This window comes from Miscanthus floridulus, chromosome 5 (genome assembly GCF_019320115.1).
Source record: "Miscanthus floridulus cultivar M001 chromosome 5, ASM1932011v1, whole genome shotgun sequence".
Taxonomy (NCBI): Eukaryota; Viridiplantae; Streptophyta; class Magnoliopsida; order Poales; family Poaceae; genus Miscanthus; species Miscanthus floridulus.
In genome coordinates, this window is record NC_089584.1 from 145221694 (window position 1) to 145241737 (window position 20044).

At 45.7% G+C, this 20044-nt stretch overlaps 4 protein-coding genes across 9 annotated transcripts; 2 read left to right on the plus strand and 2 right to left on the minus strand.

The window, feature by feature from the left end:
- Window positions 1-951, plus strand: LOC136451074 (glucan endo-1,3-beta-glucosidase GII-like). The gene has a single exon (XM_066451816.1). It carries the CDS (start codon window positions 106-108, stop codon window positions 949-951), a length of 846 nt encoding a protein of 281 aa, XP_066307913.1. The 5' UTR covers window positions 1-105.
- A 2693-nt stretch (window positions 952-3644) lies between these two features.
- LOC136451073 (probable potassium transporter 2) lies at window positions 3645-9053 on the plus strand. Of its 4 annotated transcripts, none has more exons than XM_066451812.1 (10): window positions 3645-3802; window positions 4597-4834; window positions 5078-5326; window positions 5426-5476; window positions 5892-6152; window positions 6278-6330; window positions 6987-7101; window positions 7179-7433; window positions 7561-8705; window positions 8817-9053. In XM_066451812.1, the coding sequence occupies exons 1-9, from the start codon at window positions 3770-3772 to the stop codon at window positions 8646-8648; spliced, it is 2343 nt and encodes a 780-aa protein (XP_066307909.1). In that variant the 5' UTR covers window positions 3645-3769; the 3' UTR covers window positions 8649-8705; window positions 8817-9053. The 4 variants fall into 4 exon arrangements, with proteins under 4 accessions (XP_066307909.1, XP_066307912.1, XP_066307910.1 ...); XM_066451813.1 differs by lacking the exon at window positions 3645-3802 and adding an exon at window positions 3842-4054; XM_066451814.1 differs by lacking the exon at window positions 3645-3802 and adding an exon at window positions 4086-4238.
- Window positions 9054-9335: 282 nt separating this feature from the next.
- On the minus strand, window positions 9336-16293 carry LOC136451072 (uncharacterized). 3 transcript variants are annotated; one of them, XM_066451808.1, is made up of 15 exons: window positions 15928-16293; window positions 15731-15803; window positions 15468-15489; window positions 15247-15325; window positions 15087-15119; window positions 14779-14927; window positions 14514-14670; window positions 12802-13042; window positions 12478-12719; window positions 11891-12154; window positions 11709-11819; window positions 11031-11255; window positions 10706-10909; window positions 10197-10373; window positions 9336-9824 (listed from the first exon to the last, which is right to left on the minus strand). In XM_066451808.1, exons 1-15 carry the CDS (start codon window positions 16195-16197, stop codon window positions 9615-9617), a joined length of 2457 nt encoding a protein of 818 aa, XP_066307905.1. In that variant the 5' UTR covers window positions 16198-16293; the 3' UTR covers window positions 9336-9614. The 3 variants fall into 3 exon arrangements, with proteins under 3 accessions (XP_066307905.1, XP_066307907.1, XP_066307906.1); XM_066451810.1 differs by lacking the exon at window positions 15731-15803 and having other exon boundaries at window positions 15928-16292; XM_066451809.1 differs by lacking the exons at window positions 15468-15489; window positions 15731-15803; window positions 15928-16293 and having other exon boundaries at window positions 15087-15128.
- Window positions 16294-16869: 576 nt separating this feature from the next.
- LOC136453992 (probable leucine-rich repeat receptor-like protein kinase At5g49770) lies at window positions 16870-19137 on the minus strand. Its single transcript, XM_066454545.1, has 8 exons — window positions 19003-19137; window positions 18715-18902; window positions 18383-18603; window positions 18115-18241; window positions 17943-18014; window positions 17611-17791; window positions 17339-17471; window positions 16870-17250 (listed from the first exon to the last, which is right to left on the minus strand). Exons 2-8 carry the CDS (start codon window positions 18875-18877, stop codon window positions 17002-17004), a joined length of 1146 nt encoding a protein of 381 aa, XP_066310642.1. The 5' UTR covers window positions 18878-18902; window positions 19003-19137; the 3' UTR covers window positions 16870-17001.
- Window positions 19138-20044: the final 907 nt, after the last annotated feature.

Here is a 20044-nt window from a genome sequence, read left to right on the forward strand (position 1 = left end):
CATGCAGGTGTGCATTCCTATGGCGTGTGCTACGGCACGGTAGCCGACGACCTCCCGCCGCCGAGCGAAGTGGTGCAGCTCTACAAATCCAACGGCATCAGCAACATGCGCGTCTACTTCCCCGACATCAAGGTGATGGAGGCCCTGCGCGGCTCGGGCATCGGCCTCGGCCTCGTCCTCGGCGTCGCCAACGAGGACATCGACAACCTGGCCTCGTGCGCGCCGTGCCCGGCGTCGTGGGTCCAGACCAACGTCCGGCCCTACCACCCGGACGTGAACATCGCGGTCGGCAACGAGGTCGACTCCCCCGCCGCCGCCCAGACCATCCTCCCGGCCATGCGCAACCTGCAGGCCGCCCTGGCCGCGGCGGCGCTCGACGGCGACATCAAGGTGTCCACGTGCGTGAGGCTCTACGTGGTCACCAACACCTTCCCGCCCTCCAGCAGCGTGTTCGCGCAGCCCTACATGGCGGACATCGCGCGGTTCCTGGCGGCCGCCGGCGCGCCGCTGCTCGCCAACGTGTACCCGTACCTCGCGTACCGGGGCAGCAACCCGGGCGACGTGAGCCTCAGCTACGCGCTCTTCCAGCCGGGCACGACGGTGAGGGCCGGCGGCAGCGGGCTGGTGTACACGAACCTGTTCGATGCCATGTTGGACTCCGTGCATGCCGCGCTCGGGAAGGCCGGGGCGCCCACCGTCAGGGTCGTCGTGTCCGAGAGCGGCTGGCCGTCCGCCGGCGGGGACGCGGCCACCGTGCAGAACGCGCAGACGTACGTCCAGAACCTGATCGACCACGCCGGGCACGGCACGCCCAAGAGGCCTGGGCCGTTGGAGACGTACGTGTTCGCCATGTTCAACGAGAACCAGAAGCCCGGGGAGCTGACGGAGAGGAACTTTGGGCACTCCTATCCTAGCAAGGCTCCGGTTTATCCCATCGTGTTCCGACACTGAAAACAAGAATTCTGCTTTAATTTCGTTCAAATTCAAAATAAAGTTGTTATGCGATACGAAGCTAACTATTTTTTTAGAGGACAACGCGTACACTTATATTTCAAAGAACAAGCATTGTAAAGTTGCAAGAACGTAAGAATTTTCATTTATACTTTTTTGAGGAAAAGGATTTTCATTTATACTAGTATACTTTGTGGTGCCACATGTCCATTTCTATACCGACACCAATAATTCGTGAACGATCATTCTATTAAAAAATACTCTCTCCGTCTCAGGAAAGAAGGCGCAACTCCCTTTGGCACCAAGACCAATAAGTAAATTAACGCTTACACATTAAAAGTGTTTTGGTTCTTCATCCAATTTACTATAATGCCGCATGCATGCATGTAGAAACAGTCTAGCCAATTAGCTTCCAGCATTCATGCATGCATGTTGTACAAATGCATTCCTGAGGAAGCTTAGGAGTCAGATTTGGTCCTGCATTAGTTGTTACATGCGGGAGCTAAAGTGCAGGCGCATGTTGCATGCCGGAGCTAAAGTGCAGACGCCTTGTATCATGGGACTAAGAAAAAAACAGTTACACCTTATATTCTGGGACAGAGGGAGTAACGATCAATATTCCAACATAATAAATTTTTCATTTTTGGTAAAGTACGGTGCGCACTGCAGAGCGTAGGTGCCTAGCCGGCTCCCTCGTCCCTTTGTGGGTATGTGATGTCATCCTAGGAAAATATAATGGTCTTGTTCGGTTTACCCCATATTCAGCTTGGTCGGCTTATTTTTTCAGCTAGAACAGTGTTTTTCTCTCACAATAATTCAGTCATAACAGTATTTTTCAGCCAGTTTTAGCCAAGATTCAGACCAGCGAACGGAGCCAATATATTTATTTCAAAAATTTATAACTTTCGAATTGTACATCTATTTTTAATTTCGTCTGCACCAATATGTCCTACGTGACGAGATGAATAAAACTAAACCCTGCTTGTATATGTTTCGAATAATTTTATTCCAGTAACAACTTATGTATACTAACTTATAACGTATAACCCATAACATATAACTTATAACATATAAGTTATGTACGCAAGTTGTACATAATAACTTATATACACAAGTTGTGTTTGATAACTTTTATACATAAGTTGTGTTTCATAACTTTTGTGTTTTAAGTTTTGGTATAAGTTATAAGTTAATTCGTTCCTTTTTGTGTTAATAACTTTTGTGTATGCAAGTTTTGATATAAGTTATAAGTTAATTCGTTTTTTTGTGTTTAATAACTTTTTGTAAATAAGTTGTGTTCCATAACTCTTAAGTTCCTAGTTTTTTCGCATAAGTTGTATGCTATGAGCTATATGTTATATGTTATAAGTTAGTACATGTAAGTTGCTACTAGAATAATTTTTTTCGAAACATATGAAAGTGGGGTTTAGTTTTGTACGTCTCGTCGCGTAGAACACATTGGTATGGACGGAATTTAAAATAGATACGCCGTTTAGAAGTTATAGCAATTTGAAATAAATGTTTTGCTTTTTTAAGTATGCGTCAGCGGTGACGTGTGGTGGAAACATATATCATGCAATGCAGCAAAAGGGGCAACGTGTGGTGGAGACGCTGTCGGATCATTCGCCGGACTACAATCCAGTGAATGATGGTGGGAATGGAATTGGGTTTTTATACGTGTCCCATTCCACTCCTCTCTAGACCTCGTGTCTGAACGACCCACTGTAGCTTTGAGCCAAGCTGCTTTTCGATCTCGGTTCAGAACCAACAACCGAGATACCGAGACTAGGGAACTAAAAATGAATCCCTCTACTTGAGGAAAAATCAGCGGTGACGGTCCATATGGAACACTTATAGACACTCAACATGGATTCACAACACGTGTCCATGTACCTATATTCAACATATGTCATGTCAAAAATTCATCGTGTTCTTTTTTTGATGCATAATGGTATTCTGCATGAGCCAGACTGAGAAGCCCTATTTACCCTTGCTCGACAAGCCCGACCATAGTGAATTGAAGGTGTAAATGAACTATTAGTACATATTAGCAACTCTAAATTTATTAATGGAATTAATAGTTAGCAAATCTCCAACTAATAATTAGCAGGTTTATTAGAAGATTTATTAGCAGATCTGACTCTGCTAATTTTTAATGCTAAATGGATTTCAAACCGGGCATTTATGATCCACCCTATCACGACAGGAGGAGCGAATGGACGGAGAAACAAATCACTTTCTTGCTCGCTCGTACCTTGAAGGCAACCCGGCCGTCGAATTTTAGCAGCAGGGTTCCACGAAACCATCCATCCTCTCGGATCCACTGGTCCGCTCCGCACCTGTGCCGCAGCCGCGATCGGATGCGATTTTTCGGTCCGGTTCGGCTTAACACTATTTTTCTCTCATAAAAATTCAGAAAAAAATATTTTTTTATCAGTTTCGGTCAAGATTCGGCACGGAGATCGCTAGTATATACTCGTAGTCCGCAACAAACCAAAACAAAACCATTTTACGCATCCATCAGCATCACGATGTCTATCTCTATCTCTATCTCCCTCCAATTCGATTCTATTCTTCGATTTCCTCCTCAGAATTTTTATTTTAGCGGAAATCAGCGAGTGAAAAAGGGCCCAATCGGAATATAAATAAATGAATAAATAAAAATAGGGTATAATAATTGCACAGTGACAAATGAATCAATCAATCATCATAGCCTAGGCCCCTCCTCCGCCTCCCCAGTGCCGCGAGGCTCGTGACGTGACGCAGCCGGGCCGCGCGCGCTCTCCGGGCCGGACGCCTCGCGCCGCCGCTCGAATTGATGGACGCCGAGGCCGGCGCCGACCAGCTGCCGGTAGGGGCGCCACGCTCTCGTTCTCTCATTGCCGTGATTCCGCTCTCTGCCTCCTCCTTCTCGCCTGTCGTTGGTGTTGGTCGACCTCGGGGTGGGCATGGATCGGCCGGTGCCCGCCCCGGCCCCGGTGCGTGTGCCTGCGTCGCGATCGGGGTTGTCCTTGCGCGGGCTAAAAAATGAAATAAAAGGTCAGAATGGTCGGAAGCTGTTCACTACATCAGAACCATCCAGAAGGAAAAAAAAGCACCTGAGGTCAGGTGTTTCTTAGGAGTTCAATATGTTTCATGTGTGTTTTTGCAAATCTTTTTTCTTCACTGGTCCTGCAGATTTAGGGGATTCCGGTGCGGGGGATCAGATCGATCTCTCTCTCGGTCTCTCTCGTTTTTCTCTGATTCATTCGTCCCCATTCGTCGTCCCCTGGGTTCCAATCTGAAGGGTACAGTACTTAGTATCGTTCGATTTCTCCGCCACAAACGTTTCGGTTCTGTTGCGGCGACAATGGTGGTTGGTGGAGCAGGAAGCGGAAACTAGCCAGCTTATACGATTTTATTTGAATCGGGGATCACTGATGTTAAGCAGACATGGGCATATTTCTATCACCAACTTGTTATATAGACAGTCATTTAGATGCATGTACATTATATATGAACCGTTTCCCTTGTAATTGTTGATTTTTTGTGTTACATAATAATTAATGAGCATTGTGGTACTACTTTAGAGCACTGCTTTGAATATGCCGAGTATGATTCTTCTCAATATTTCCTAACGGTTATCGTTCTGCCTTGCAATTTCAGCGGAGGCAGTACTACATGAACCTATTGCTTTTAGCTTACCAGAGCTTTGGTGTTGTTTACGGGGACCTAAGCACATCGCCTCTTTACGTTTATAAAAGCACATTCTCTGGAAAGCTCAGTCAGTACCAAGATGAGGAGACGGTGTTTGGTGTGCTTTCCCTGATCTTTTGGACCTTCACTCTGATTCCTTTGCTCAAGTATGTCACCATTGTCTTGAGTGCTGATGATAATGGTGAAGGTGCGTATAAATCCCGTCTTCATATCCTTTTATAAGCCTGGATGGAATTAGTTTGTTGTAATCCAACATGGGCTGGCAACATTATTATGTAAGAAAAGCTAAGGCTATACTGTTTATCGTCCTGATGAATCTTATGTAAAACAAATATATCCCTTAATCTATCTTTGAAACAAGGGCTATCTTGGCAATTTTATCTTTGGCCACTTCAGGACAGATGAATAAGAGCTGCCTACACTTTTGTAGGTGGACCATTTGCTCTCTATTCGCTCCTTTGCAGGCATGCAAAACTCAGCTTGCTGCCAAATCAACAAGCAGCCGATGAGGAACTATCTTCATACTACAGAAATGGGTTTGCACCTCGCAATGGATCTTCACCTTGGTTAAGAAGGTTTCTGGAGAAGCACAAAAAAATGAGAACTGTGCTTCTTCTCATAGTTCTATGTGGTGCTAGCATGGTGATTGGTGATGGTGTCCTTACCCCAGCAATCTCAGGTGGATACTTAGATTGCCTCTCATGTTGAGCAAAATTGCAGTTATCAACCTTTTCTATATATTTATCACATGCTCATTCTGCTTGTTCTTTTCTTGCAGTCCTCTCATCTATGTCTGGATTACAAGTTCGAGCTACTGGTTTAGAGCATAGTAAGTACAAATCATCTCTGTGAACTCACAACTCTTGATGCAAAAGTACTGAAAACACACCTGGTTGTTATGGGAGTACCAGCGGTTGCAAATTTATAGCAATATGTAAATTCGCTTGATAAATAGGAGTAGAATACATTTCAAAGACCTATACTTGTGTGCTCAAAATTATCACAAAACTACACATTTTAGAACCGTTATTATCATAGAACTATACAAATTTGCACATATTATCATAGAACATTAGTGGATGAACTAAAATGCTTGCTTTTTTTTTTCTGTACTTCTGTGTCTTTTAAGAAGATTACCTTTTATCATTTATATATCGAGATTCTCTGGCATACTTTTTAGAGTCACTAGTTTACTTCTGAAGTTGGTCCTGCTGTGTTTCACACACAATTTGTGTCCTATCCAGGTTCTGTAGTTCTCCTTTCGTGCATTGTGTTGGTTGGTCTATTTGCCTTGCAACACCGAGGTACTCAGAAGGTTGCATTCATGTTTGCACCAATTGTCATCATCTGGCTGCTTTCCATTGGAGGAATTGGTTTATACAACATTCTTCATTGGAACCCAAATATATATCAAGCTCTCTCTCCATATTATATGGTTAAGTTCTTTAGAAAGACAGGTAAAGATGGATGGATTGCTTTAGGAGGGATCCTTCTTTCTATGACAGGTTAGTTACTATCAGCCCTACAGTGCAGTGATGTATCATGTTTGCCTCTCCCTCCCTGTTTTTTTTTTTTAATAACCTGGTTGCCATTTAGGATTTAATCACCAGGTCTACTTTCCACTTTTCAGGCAGTGAAGCAATGTTTGCTGACCTTGGTCACTTTACGAGTGCATCTGTCAGGGTAAGTTGAACTAGTATGATCCTCTGTCCATTAGAATTTTTTTTTCCGAATCATGCAGGAGGGTTGCTCATCATTTCATTAAAGAGAGAAAAAGGTAAAACAGGCCATGTTTAGAAAAAACAGACTCGAGGCCCCAAACACACACCCAAGACAGACTAAAAACTTGCCCAAACAAACTACATGACCATCTGACCACACCGGTGTCTAAACCCCTGGGGTCAGCGACCTAGCTAGGATCTGTCCATTAGGATTTCAACTGGAAAACATTCGGTCCTTTTGGGTATATGATTTTATGTTCTGTAATTCTATTAGGTGGTGAAGTGTGCTGTGTGATGAAGCAGACATGAAAAATGACTTAGATATAATCTATATGTTTCCTTGTAAAAGTAGCAGAAAAGTTATTTTACTATACAAATTATACATGTAAAAGAAATTTATTTCAACATGCTCATTTTTAAAGTATATAACCTGCATATTTGAGACATATCAGAAACCCAAAAGAAGCCAGCCTAGTTAACTGGGGAGTTCCTATTAGATTTTTTAATTGTCTGACTTGTCTGTAACTACAAGGATACAGCTTATGTTTGGTTGAAGTATGCACCTTCTTCTGAAACAAAACATGTTTTAAGTTGACAATTGTTTTCTCCTCGGTTCAGGTGGCCTTTATTACCGTCATATATCCATGCCTTATACTACAATATATGGGTCATGCTGCATTTTTGTCGAAGAACACATTTCACATGCCAACAAGTTTTTATGATACTATCCCAGGTTTGTGTCTCCTCCCTCACCTCAGCCCCTCCTTTTTTCTTGGACACTGTGTAATTTAAGTTTGTAATGTCATGCAGAACCTGTGTTTTGGCCTGTATTCGTGGTGGCCACACTCGCTGCAGTTGTTGGTAGCCAAGCTGTTATTTCAGCAACATTCTCCATTGTGAAACAATGCCATGCTTTGGGATGTTTCCCACGAGTGAAGGTTGTTCACACATCGAGGTGGATCTATGGGCAGATATATATTCCAGAAATAAATTGGATCCTTATGGTTCTTTGTGTCGCTGTCACTATTGCATTTCGTGATACTACTCTTATCGGCAATGCCTACGGTAAGCTTTTAGCATTGATTCACAATCATTGGGATCCTTCTTGTCTATATTGTTTTTTAGAAAAAAAAAAATCCAGCATTCTCATGCACTGGGAGTAATAGTAGTTTTTTTCTTTCTGCGTTTCCAGGTATTGCCTGCATGACTGTTATGCTTGTTACTACATTCTTGATGGCATTGATAATCATCTTTGTTTGGCAAAGGAACATAATATTTGCCCTAGTTTTCCTGGTTTTCTTTGGATCCATTGAAGCTGTATATCTTTCGTCATCTCTCATGAAGGTTCCTCAGGGAGGATGGGTGCCTCTTGTTCTTGCTTTCATATTCATGTCAGTCATGTACATCTGGCACTATGGGTTAAGGAGGAAGTACCAATTTGACCTACAGAACAAAGTATCAATGAGATCCATCCTATCCCTCGGTCCAAGCCTCGGCATAGTTCGGGTTCCTGGTATTGGATTGATTTACACAGAGCTGGTCACTGGTGTACCCTCCATCTTCTCACATTTTGTCACTAATCTCCCTGCCTTCCATGAAGTCCTAGTCTTCCTTTGTGTGAAGTCAGTGCCAGTGCCATATGTTTCACCAGATGAGCGATACCTTGTGGGTAGGATTGGACCTAAAGAATATCGGATGTACCGTTGCATTGTTAGATATGGTTACAAAGATGTGCAGAGAGACGATGACAATTTTGAGAACATGTTAGTTATGAGCATTGCAAAGTTTATTATGATGGAAGCCGAGGATGCTTCTTCTTCAGCAAGTTATGACATCGCTAATGAAGGAAGGATGGCAGTCATAACTACCACTGATGCCTCTGGCAGTCCATTGGCCATGAGGGATTTCAACGGCCTAGCTGACTCAATGACTACGAGGAGCAGCAAATCAGAAAGCCTTCGAAGTTTGCAATCCTCTTACGAGCAAGAATCCCCAAGTGTAAGCCGGCGCCGCCGTGTTCGCTTTGAGGTCCCAGAGGAAGATGACATGGGTCAGCAAGTGAAAGAAGAACTCATGGCACTAGTGGAAGCGAAACATGCTGGGGTGGCATACATCATGGGTCATTCTTATATCAAAGCTAGGAGGAGCTCGAGTTTCCTGAAGAAGTTTGCTATTGATGTTGGCTACTCTTTCCTCCGGAAGAACTGCAGAGGTCCATCAGTCACACTGCACATTCCACACATTAGTCTGATAGAAGTCGGCATGATCTACTATGTTTAGCCTAATGCCCATTGTCTACTAAGTTCACATGTGGATACCCGGTTGGGACAAAGCTTGGTGAGTTCTCGTTGGAACATGCGGGCCATTCCTTTTTGCTCGCCTTCGTAGGTGAGAATTAACTTAGAAACTGATTTAAACTAATAACCTTCATTTCTGTTTTCCCTTCAGGGCTATCTGCGGATTTTGATTCTGGAGCTCAGGCTTGTGCTTTCTGGCCAAGGATCCTCGTGTGTTTCAGCTTGTAGAGAGAAGGCAGACTTTCCTTGTTAATATTATTTTTAGCCTAAATAAACCAGCAGAATGTTTCTCATTTGGCATATTTGCATGCATGCTCTGTAATTTTTTTCTGCGAGCTATGTGATGGAAATATATGCATTCTCTTTATAAACTGGTCAGCCTTCTCTACCGTAGCAGTGTTGTCTTTTTTTTTTACTTATACAATGCGGGCTGGTACTTGAAACATAAAATATTGGTAATGCTTTTTATTGAAAAGAAAGGAGGTGATGCAATAATCCTAGGAACTGACAGCCGAACACCTTGGCCCGGCCACATGCGAGTCCTGTGGAGGATAGTCCATGGAGCCATGTAAAACCATATTGGTTAATGTCTTTTCAGTTTCGCCCGGCCATATTGTCTTTTCAGTTTTCTCTAATCGGGTTACAATTTCGGACGCTCTGAAAATGAAGACAAAGGAAACCATCTTATTTTGCTCCGTGCTTTATTGTGAACATGTGTACAGCTGGGAGGCCTTTAACGGGCTCCACAACGTAACTGACAAACATATTTAAACTTCTCACATATGTAAATATCTACACAGGTTTGTTACTACTATTACTACATCGGTTTCATAACATCTACGAACATAGGAGGCAAAATGCCTCAGGCTGAACTTGCAGCAACCAGTGTCTTGTTCAGCAGCTCGCGAAGCGCCCTAGGAGAGGTTACGAACATAGGAGGCAAAATGCCTCAGGCTGAACTTGCAGCAACCAGTGTCTTGTTCAGCAGCTCGCGAAGCGCCCTAGGAGAGGTTACTGGCGGGCTGCACTTGAAGTCCTGACACACATGCGCCACCGCTGGTTTCCCCAGAGGGCTGCTCCGTGCCATTTGCACGATGTTTGCATTGTTGTTATCCCAGAATTCCATTTCTTCTGTGTTCCTAGGATCGATTTGGATCACCTGGTTCAACAAATAAGGTGCCCAAAGTCACTGTGATACATCAGGAATCAAAAGTCATGCATGGAACTTTGAAGGGTAGTTAGATTTGAAGGAATAACACCTACATCGAATTCATACATGAATCAGATCAGATAGATGCAAAGTGGTCAAATAAACCAACTATGATAACATACATAGTTCCCCAGTAACTTATTCATTTGGACAGAGGGCTTGACCAGTAACTTGTGCTGGCACTGGTTCTAGTTGCAAGGACATTAGGTTTTATGTATAGAAGAAAAAAAGTGCAGCAATGGTTATGATGCCCCAGGATCATGGCTAGCAGAACCGGTAACCAAAACAGAATAATTTGGCCACAGAATAATCTTCACTTACGGTTCTATTCGGATCATATAGCGAAAATGTAGCTGCTACCATGTCCTGAAATTCTTCAGATCCTTTCTGCCCCACTAGCACAACTTGCTTTCTTGAAGGAACAGAGAGCATATCTGCTGCGCAACACATCAAAGGCAACGCTATGCTAAGTTGACGTAGCCTGGTCTCAAAGACAGCCTACAAAGCAACAAAGGCAAAAAAAAAGGGAACATAAGCAAATATGCTGTTCAAAGATATACAGCTCGAAATATGACTGGTTGCATGTTTGAGTTGAAGCTACGACCTTTTGCTTAAAAGAAAAAAGTTTTAATATTGATGTTTATTTCAATAGGATATCCAGGAAAAAACAAATGAAAGTTCCCTATCCTATTTTTGTCACACATTATCTTCCAGTGAAGAAAATCAATTTAAACTACAAAACAACTTGGCTATGATATTGGAAGTAGTGTATGACATCCGGCTGCTGCTGGAATGTAGTGATATGACCTAAGCATAAAATAACCACATACCAAGAGATGTTCAACATTGCACTTGTAACCAGTAGACTTTGACGCATCAAATATACTGGATAATCTGATCAAGTTGATTGCTGCAACTGAGTTACCAGAAGGCTCTGCACCATCATAATCCTCTTTAACACGCAAGAGAACTGAAGGGTCTTCTCCAGGAGTATTAAAATAGCCACCTCCTTGTTTATCCAAAAACAACTCATCCTACCAATGCCAAAAGTTATCACATAATATATGGAATAATTAAGAGTGAAGACAGTTTCCTCAAGAGAAGTGAAGAGAGAAGGTACAACACTGAAGTGTTTAATGGATACAATTAACTTGCCTGAGTGACTTGCAGTTGGACAGCCCAAAGAAGCCACTCTATCTTTCCACCAAACTCGTAAAGATCCAGCAAGCCACTGATCAGGAAAGCATAATCATCTAAAAATCCTGGTGCTTTCGATGGTCCATTGCGATAGCTATGATTCAGCCTCTTCGAGCTGGCGTCATAAAGTTTTTCCTTTATAAAGTTAGCCGCATTTTCTGCAACTTCAAGATATTCAACTGGCTGCAAAAACACCCAGAAACATGAGAATATCTAACTTGTCCAGAAAAAAATTAAGTGATCATAGCTATACTTGGAGTAAATAACATTGCGATGTCATACGAAAAATAATATATATATCTGACACATTTTCCTCTCATAAGCATGAGATGACAGCTAAAAAATGCATATAACGCAACACAACGGATAGGTGCAAATATGGTGCACAACATCACAGTACTTCCTTTGACATGCAAGCTGCTGGCATCAGTCACTAACAACTTAACAATTACGAAATTATTATCATGGATTCCCATGAATCAGTTTGGACAAGGGAAACTATCATAACACATGTTACGAGAAATACAATTGAAGCAAGCAAAATGAATACTCCTGGAACTCATGCTATATTGATTAGATCGTCATGTAGTACAACTGTAAATGAAAGATGGGATGGAGGAAGAAGCAAAGCCTTACGTTGCATCCAGTTACAGGGAAATTGAATATAGTTCCAGATGGCCCTGACTTAAGAATTTGTGAAGCCCTTGCAAAAGCAGATATTGCTAGCCCATTCCAGGAAACAAGAACCTAAAAAGTATGTGTAGTTAGTAGATTGTAGCCTGGTTAAAATGAGATGTGACGGACATGTAAAAGAGAACCTTATCATCCAAATGAGGTCTTGGCCTTTTTGACCGGACATCAAACAACTTCTGCCGACAATCCCCCAGGATTTGAGAATATTCATCAAGAGATTTTCCACACTTCGATGCCATTGAAAAAGCTGGTTTTCTTTCTATCAGCACATTCTTACAACTGAACTCATTGTGAGGATCGCTCATCGGTGAAAGATCACAATTGCCGGATGATTTAACATAGTAATGGTTCTTGAATAGCTCTGCATTCTCCCCAAGTGTGTCTTCAATCTTTTTCAAAATGCAGAAATTAAGCATAAAACAAGCTCTAAGTGTACGAATATAACTGATATTATACAGATATTCAATGGTATTACAACTATCAATAAGCAGTTGCCAACAAGGCTGTAGGACTGTTCAACCTCAACCCCACCTTTTGGTCCAACCTTGTTCACAATTTTATAAAGGTGACTTTTTTGGTGGATTCTAAACATCAGAACTGAAAAACTCAGATTTGAAACTTCAATGTCGACAAATCAAGTGGGAATCATTTTCAAGGAAGTGATCACATGTCCACATTACGTTGAGTATATAACAAGTCCGTATATATGTACCTCCTTACTGGTCCACACATAAAAGGCCCCCTCCTTCTTTCTTGGAGCACCTTCATATTCTGCACTGTCAGCATCTTCTGCTGAGAAAATTTCACCTTCTTTTCCTATCATGTCTCTCCTCAAGTAATCTAGTATGTCACGTGCAACTATAGAATAGTACTCATCTCCCGTAATCAGAAATGTATCCAGGTACACATTTACTATCTGTCCCTGATCGTACAACATCTTCTCAAAATGTGGAACTGAAGATGCAAAGAGCATGTGAGAGGAGCATTCTGCAAAGTCCAGGAATGAAATTTCTCCATGATATTGGAGCAAACTTACCGTGCCAGCACTCGTCCACACTATATCTGTGAAAACCACCACCTACGTGGTCATGAACTCCACCTCTTGCCATACAGTCCAATGTGTGAGTCACCATCTTCTTTATGTTCAAGGCTTCACTCTCCTTCCCAGCTTCCATGTGTTTGCGAAATTTATAGAGCATTATATAATCTTCAACAGGTCTTGGAAACTTGGGAGCAGAGCCAAATCCACCGAATTTTGGATCGTACCTGCTCGCTAACTGCAACAACATAAGGTGAAAATCTATTAAGGAAAATAATAAAGGGTAAGTCCATGATTGTCAGGTTTTCCACAAACTACATTCTATAGGCAGCATTACGCTAACAACAGTTATAGTCATCCCAAAAATACTGTGCTATACATTGAAACAGCAGATTGTTCTGGCTGATTCAAATGCTATTATTTTTTTTCTCGAACTATGCAGGAGAGCTGCGTGTCATTTCACTAAGATAGGAGAAACACTAAGGTTATTAATTGATGGAAACAACTTCCATCATAAGATAATATTTGAATTTTGATCCTGAACCCATCCATACAAAAGAACAAAACCATGTTAGTAAACTCATAGCATGTTGTTCAAGCATAACCACCCATAAAGGACATCTGCACACCAGATTTTTTTTTCTTTTTAGCAGTAGAGCTGTGTATCTTTGTATTAGAGAAGAGAGAAAGGGGTAGAAACCCCAAAGTACACACAATCACACCCATTTAGTTTTCACTTGTACACCAGATTATAGTTTCTCAAAAAATATTTTCATGCAAGAACAAGTTTGTACTTGTCCACGTAGTCATAGAACCTTGACTACAGAAGCAACTCCGGGAAGTTAGATGATATGGTTGGTCTAACTGATGCTTTATTAGATGGCTGCGAAGGATAACAAAGGCACATTAGATCTAGTTTGTGATCTATCTCTGCTTAATGATTAATCAGTTGCAATAGTTTATATAGAGCCTGAGCTAACCAAATCTTAACAGCAAAACTAACTTGATGGGTTAAACTAAAAACAAGCAACAAACTAGTGACAACTTGTTCCCCGGCTGTTCCTTGAAAAGTTGCTGCTAATAAGTCTTGCCCACAAATGTGTCCCTAATATAGAACAGAGAACATCCATGATACACAGTATTGACTGCTCACTGCAAGCCCCTCTTATTTAAGCATATTAGCTAGCTAGTTAAGAAAAGCACGAGCACAAGAAAAAACTAAGAATCTAATTAAGTCTGAGTAAACTAGGAGCTAAGCTAACTATGGGCCTGTTTGGTTGACGCCTCCACACGCCACGCCAAAAGTTCGGCGGCTGATTTGTCCGCCGCATGTTAGGCAGATTACGGCATCAAAAATCAACTGAGTGCTTGTGGCAAGAGGTGTGGCATGCCGCAAGTCCGGCCATGCACCAAACGCCCGCGAAACTTCGGCACGGAAACTGTGGCGCATTGTGGCAAACTGCGGACGCGATCCAAATGCGCCATATATCTGGTGTCTTAGATCAGGACCCAGGACCATCGTTGGAAAAAGACACATTTAGCTACTGGGATCAGTAATTTTGCCTGTACTTGTTTTCTGTTTTTTTTTGGGGGGGGGGGGGGGAGTTTTTCTTGAAAGGCATTATTCTTTTCTGAATATATCAGTACTTAGTGCAGAAGAATATCTTATTACAGTACCAAAAAAATATACAATAGAGTACTTGTCAAACCTGTTCGACACATTGATCAACAGATACAACTGCCAGATCATTTGGCACATCTTGAGAGCTAGCCTTAGCAGATAATGCATCCCTTAATTGTTCAATAACAAGATTTCCCGACCGCTCAAGCGCTTCACGTTTAGTTTCCCAGGCTTCCTTGACCTTCCTAAAGATAGGATATGCAGTAAACATTTAGTAGTGATGATGGGGATAGCTTCTGACAGACTGACCGGATAGCTTCTGACAGACTGACACTATGTACTTCAGCTGATACCTCAATACAGTCTTGAACCCTGGTCTTCCATACTTATCATCCGGTGGAAAGTATGTACCACCCATCAGCGGTTTCAAGTCAGGTGACAGAAAGACGCTCAAAGGCCAACCACCACCACCATGCAGTGCCGATACATATGTCATATATACCTAAAATATGTGAGGTTATTGTCAGCAAAGAACCTAGTGTGGCACCCAATACAAACACACTCAGAAACCTTTTCGAGCCAACTACACAAACAAGGGGAAAACGAACTGCAACTCTGCTAGGAATGGAACTGATGCATGGGAACACTTGAAGAAAATTACCTTATCAACATCTGGGCGCTCTTCACGGTCAACCTGTCAAAACTAATGATCAGAGTGAAAGCAGTATGGTCACATTGCATATGTATAGCTTTTGACACATCAAAGACAGGTAAAGAGTGACACACAGCGGACTAAATTTCTAGGGATCCAATAAAATTACCTTGATGCTAACAAACCAATCGTTCAGCAACTTGGCCACTTCCTCATTCTCAAAAGACTCCACCTCCATCACATGACACCTTCGAATTCAGCCCCAAACAAAATGAACAGAATCGACAACGTATGGTGCATGAACGTATGGTGCATAGCAAAGGTCACATATAGCAGGAATATACAATCTCAACGAAAGAAGAAGAAAAAAAAAAGCTAATAGAAACTCACCAATGGCATGTGCTATAGCCAACTTGGGGGGCACAACCGCATTTGCAATGAAGCAAAATAAGAATGTTAGGTAGAGAACATTTGGGTTGACTAAAACAGAATCGACAAAATCGATAACATTTCAACTTAGTTCTCTCTTGACGAAACCATCATAACATGGTTATTCAGAACAATTTACCATGTCACAAATTGGTGACACTACACGCCTGCAAGGCTGCAACACAACTACTGAGCTAACCCAATGATATCAGGAGAGTTCATACTCGAGAGGAAGATGGGGACGTCCTTGGCGCGAGCCTTCTGGAAAGCCTCGTCCCCCCAAGGGTACCAATCAACCTGCGCCAAGCAAAATTAACAGACGCGAGAGGCCGAGAGAGCTCGGTACTCGCTATCCTATCCACGGAATCGAATCCAGAGAGAGGATACACAGGAGAGCGCTCGGGAAGGAGACACTCCTCACCGGGTTGTGCGCGTGCTGCAGCAGGTAGGGGCTGTGCTCGGCGGCGAGGCGGTTCGGCTTCCGGCCGCCGTGGGGCGCGGACGCGGACGACGACGACATGGCGGCGGCGACGAGGGCGCGGAGACGGAGAGGCGTGCTGTGGGTCGGCGAGGAGGAGGCAGCGGCGGTGAGGCGGTGGCGGAGAAGAGTGGAGAGCATTGGAGTTGGAGGAGGAGGGGCGAGGGGGCCGAGAAGGTGGGAGAAGACCGGCGCGGAAGCGGCGGAGGACATGTGGGCTGCGCGCCCAGCGACACCTGCCTGCCTCCGCTTGGCCTCGGCACACGCTGTCGTCCGCGAGGCCCGCGCGACTGCTACTGTGTGTGTGTGTGTGTGTGTTGTGTGTCACTTCGTTCTGGGCTTGCCAGTTGGCCTTGTGGGCTATCCTCTCCATACAAAAAGTAAATGAGCTTCAAAAGACTTTCAGCTCTAAAAAAAACATGGATAAAATGGACGGGAAAACTCCATGACCTTTTCCATTTCCGTATTTAATCACCAACAAACACCACCAGGACAGGTTACAAAAGGAGTTAGCTAGAAGCTAACCCGTCAGTACTGAATTTCAGTAATTGACTCGTTTCTGTGCCATAACCTTCCGGTATTGATTTTCAAAATTTTGATTCGTAATGAAGGCTTGCATTTCAATCGCCACGCGTGGCCTCTGCGTCTAATTTTATATTCCATCTTCCAATTCTAGATGGGAGTCAAATGGATTTTTACATATATACACATATTTTGGCTGAACTGCTCGATGAAAGCCAACGGAACTCTGAACATGAAGACTGAAAAAAAAATCAAGACACAGGTTCTCGTCTGTTGCCGTTTCTTCAAATTTCCTGAAACGGAGGGTGAGCAGTGAGTGAGAGAATCACCGGCCACGTACTGCTTTACATTGCGTTGCGTTCCACCGGGCATGGGAGACAGAGCAGGTGGATTCCGGGCGCCGGCCCGGTTGCACTACGGGCCTGGGGTCTCCGGCAAGGCCATGTCGGCGGCGTTGGGGGCGGCGGCGACCATGCTGCCAGCGGGTCCCGATGATCAGGACGTGAAGAGCTGGCTGCCGAGCGTGACGATGGCGGTGCCGTCGCCCATGACGGTGGTGAGGGTCATCTCCTTCTCCAGGATCCGGTCCAGCTCCGCCGCCACCAGCCGCATCCTGGGCCGCCGCCTCGCCGACGGGCTCAGGCAGTGGAACGCCAGGCCCACCACCTCCGCCATGCCCTCCGAGGTGAAGCTCCCTCCCAGCCTCGGGTCGACCAGCTCGTTCGAGCTGAAACGCGCCTCCATCTGACACACAGATTCATCGGTCAGGCAGATATTCGGAGATATTTTCCCTTGGTTGGCTTTTGAGATTAGAGATTTGTTATGTACTCACCAATTGAGCGAAAGTATCCTTGGATTCCGGCGGAACCAACCCCGCTGCTTCCCTGCCGGTGATCAGCTCCAGAAGGAACACCCCGAAGCTGTACACGTCGCTGCTTTCAGAAAGCTGCGCCAGTGAATGTACCCTGTAAACGCCAGAAATGCATGGTAAGAATTCATGAGGAGCACATTTTGTGAGCATTGGATTGGATTGTAGAGCTTGCAATTTCATGTCCTATATACTGTGAGGCAAAGAAAGGCAGAATGCACATTCAGACTACTCACGCTGGGTCTTGGAAGACACCGCTGTTCGCCGCCGGAGCAGCGGCGCCATCGAACCCTCGCAGCAGCCTGTCGATCCCGGCGTCGGACACCTTGGCGATGAAGTTCTCGTCGACGAGGACGTTGCTCGTCTTGAAGTCCCTGTGGATCAACGGCGGCGCCAGGCTGTGCAGGTGATTCAGTCCTGCAGTTGAGAGTTCAGGCTTTCAGGCGCCTTGTTTGTGTTTTACACCCTGGACATGCCGCATGAATCTCCAGTGCACTGGTGACCATCACAAAAGATGTAGTAAATTGTAAAAGGATGGCATGACCGCATGACTTGGCAGTCTTGTGACCTTTAGCTGCTCCAATGGCTATCGAGAGCCTCTGCTTGAACTCCAGCCTTGTCATCGACTCCTTGCCAGTGTCTGATGAACAGCAGAGACATACATGTCAAGGTGTTCATGCAACATCCAGGGAGAGAAGTCACTGTAATAGTGAAATCGTCAGGTCAGCTCAGCTCATTACCGTACAAGTGGCCGCTGACACTGCCGTTGGGCAGGTACTCGAACACCAGCATCTGCAGACCCCCTTCTTGGCAGTAGCCGATCAGCGTCACGACGTTGCGGTGCCAGATCTCTGATAGCCTCTTGATCTGCATTTCAACAATAAAAAAAATCGTAATGCAAGTACTTAAATGTTTAGCTCATTTGTCGCAACAAAAAATCATCGTGCAAGTACTGATGAAGATGATGGTAGCAGTGCACAAGGTGCATTGGTGTTTGGCTATACATACCTCGTCGGCGAAGTCCTGCCGCGGCTCGCCGGCGCGGCGCTTGATGGCGACGACGGTGCCGTCGAGCAGCAGGCCCTTGTAGACCAGGCCGAAGCCCCCGGCTCCCACCAGGTTGGCCTCGGCGAAGTTGTGGGTGGCGTGCGCCAGCTCCTCCAGCGAGAACTGCCTGGCGCCGTGGCACTCCGGCGCCGACGAGGTCCGGCCGCACCGGCCCCACTCCGCTGCAGCCAGCACCAGCAAGCTACACGCTTAAGCGGCAGGCAGATGATATGTATGTATGTGCCTGCACGCACGAGTTGCGGGCGGTCGAGGAGCAGTGGCCACGCACGTACCTAGCGTGGGAGGAGGAGCCTCCGACGAGGAGCCGGTGTCGGAGCTCCGGTCACGGCGCCGCCGCCGCCTCACGAGCCACCACGCCACGGCGAGGGCGGCGGCCAGCAGCAGCGCGGCAGCGCCGGCCGCAATGCCGGCTACCACCGGGGTTGGGAGTGCCATCGGGGCGGCGACCGGGGCATCGAACCTGCGTGCATTGCAGCCCACGATCGATCACCCAGCTCAGAGCGAGGAAGATTCTATCTATCCGCTATATATACATCAACGAAGCGAAGTGATCGACGAACCTCGGAACGAGCACGGACCGCTATAGCTTCGGCATTCATCAATGAAGCGACGGAGCTCCGGACCACTCTTCTCGGCTCGATCTCTTGTTTTCAGCGATGCAGCTCGACGCCGCTGGCCCAGGTCCAACGAGAGCTTTGCTCCGTCCTCGGTGGCGGGCGAGCCCTGACGAGCTGTTTGTCCGTCCGTCCGGCTCTTTAAAGGCAGCAAGAGCGGCGCGCCGTTGGCGGTCAAGAACAAGAAGAGGGGACCGGAGCAAGACGGACGACGCGCGCGCTGGCCCAGGTCCAGGTATGGATGTGACGTGACGTGGTGGCCGCGGAAGCGAAACCCCACATGGCATATGGCAAGGCAATTGGATGGCCGGATGCATGGTTCTTCGACTGCGACGCCATTTTTCCCCCCCTTGGGACTTCCTTCTCAGTCAGTGCAGTGTGCGGGCTGTGTCTGCGTGCATGTGGAGCTGTAAGAGAGGATCGGTGCGGTGCCTGCCTTTTCGACACGGTTCTTTCTTCCCGTTTCTTTCGCAGACTGTTGGTTGATCTTGTCCTAACTATACTCTCCTATGGGCATTGGGCAACATGGGAATTGGATGAGATGTTCAGGCTAAGCTTCCACGTTCCATCTCCTACAACTAAAAAAAAGAAAGAAAGTAAGATCACTGTTTCGTGCGACAATCGTCGCTCCGTCGGTCCGCCCCTCCCCTTACGATACCCGTCTCCCGTCCACGCGCAAGTCGTTCTAAAAACTGGAAAGCCGCAATCACCGCCCCCACCCACCGTGCGACCCGCTGGATCCCACGGGCCTCCGCGGCGCGTGTCGCTCCCCATCCCCATCCCCGCACCATTGTCGCCCTCGCCCCTCGCGCGGCCAGCGTTCGTGGCCGTCGAACGGCTCCCCCGTCGTCCTTCTCACCCGATTCCGTCTCGCGGCGTCCTCGCCGTCGCGGGCATTCCTCGCCGTCGCGCGGCCTGCGGCCTCGCCGTAGAGGGCGGTCCTCGCCGCCGTGCGGCCTACGTCCTCGCCGTCGAGCGGCTCCCCTGT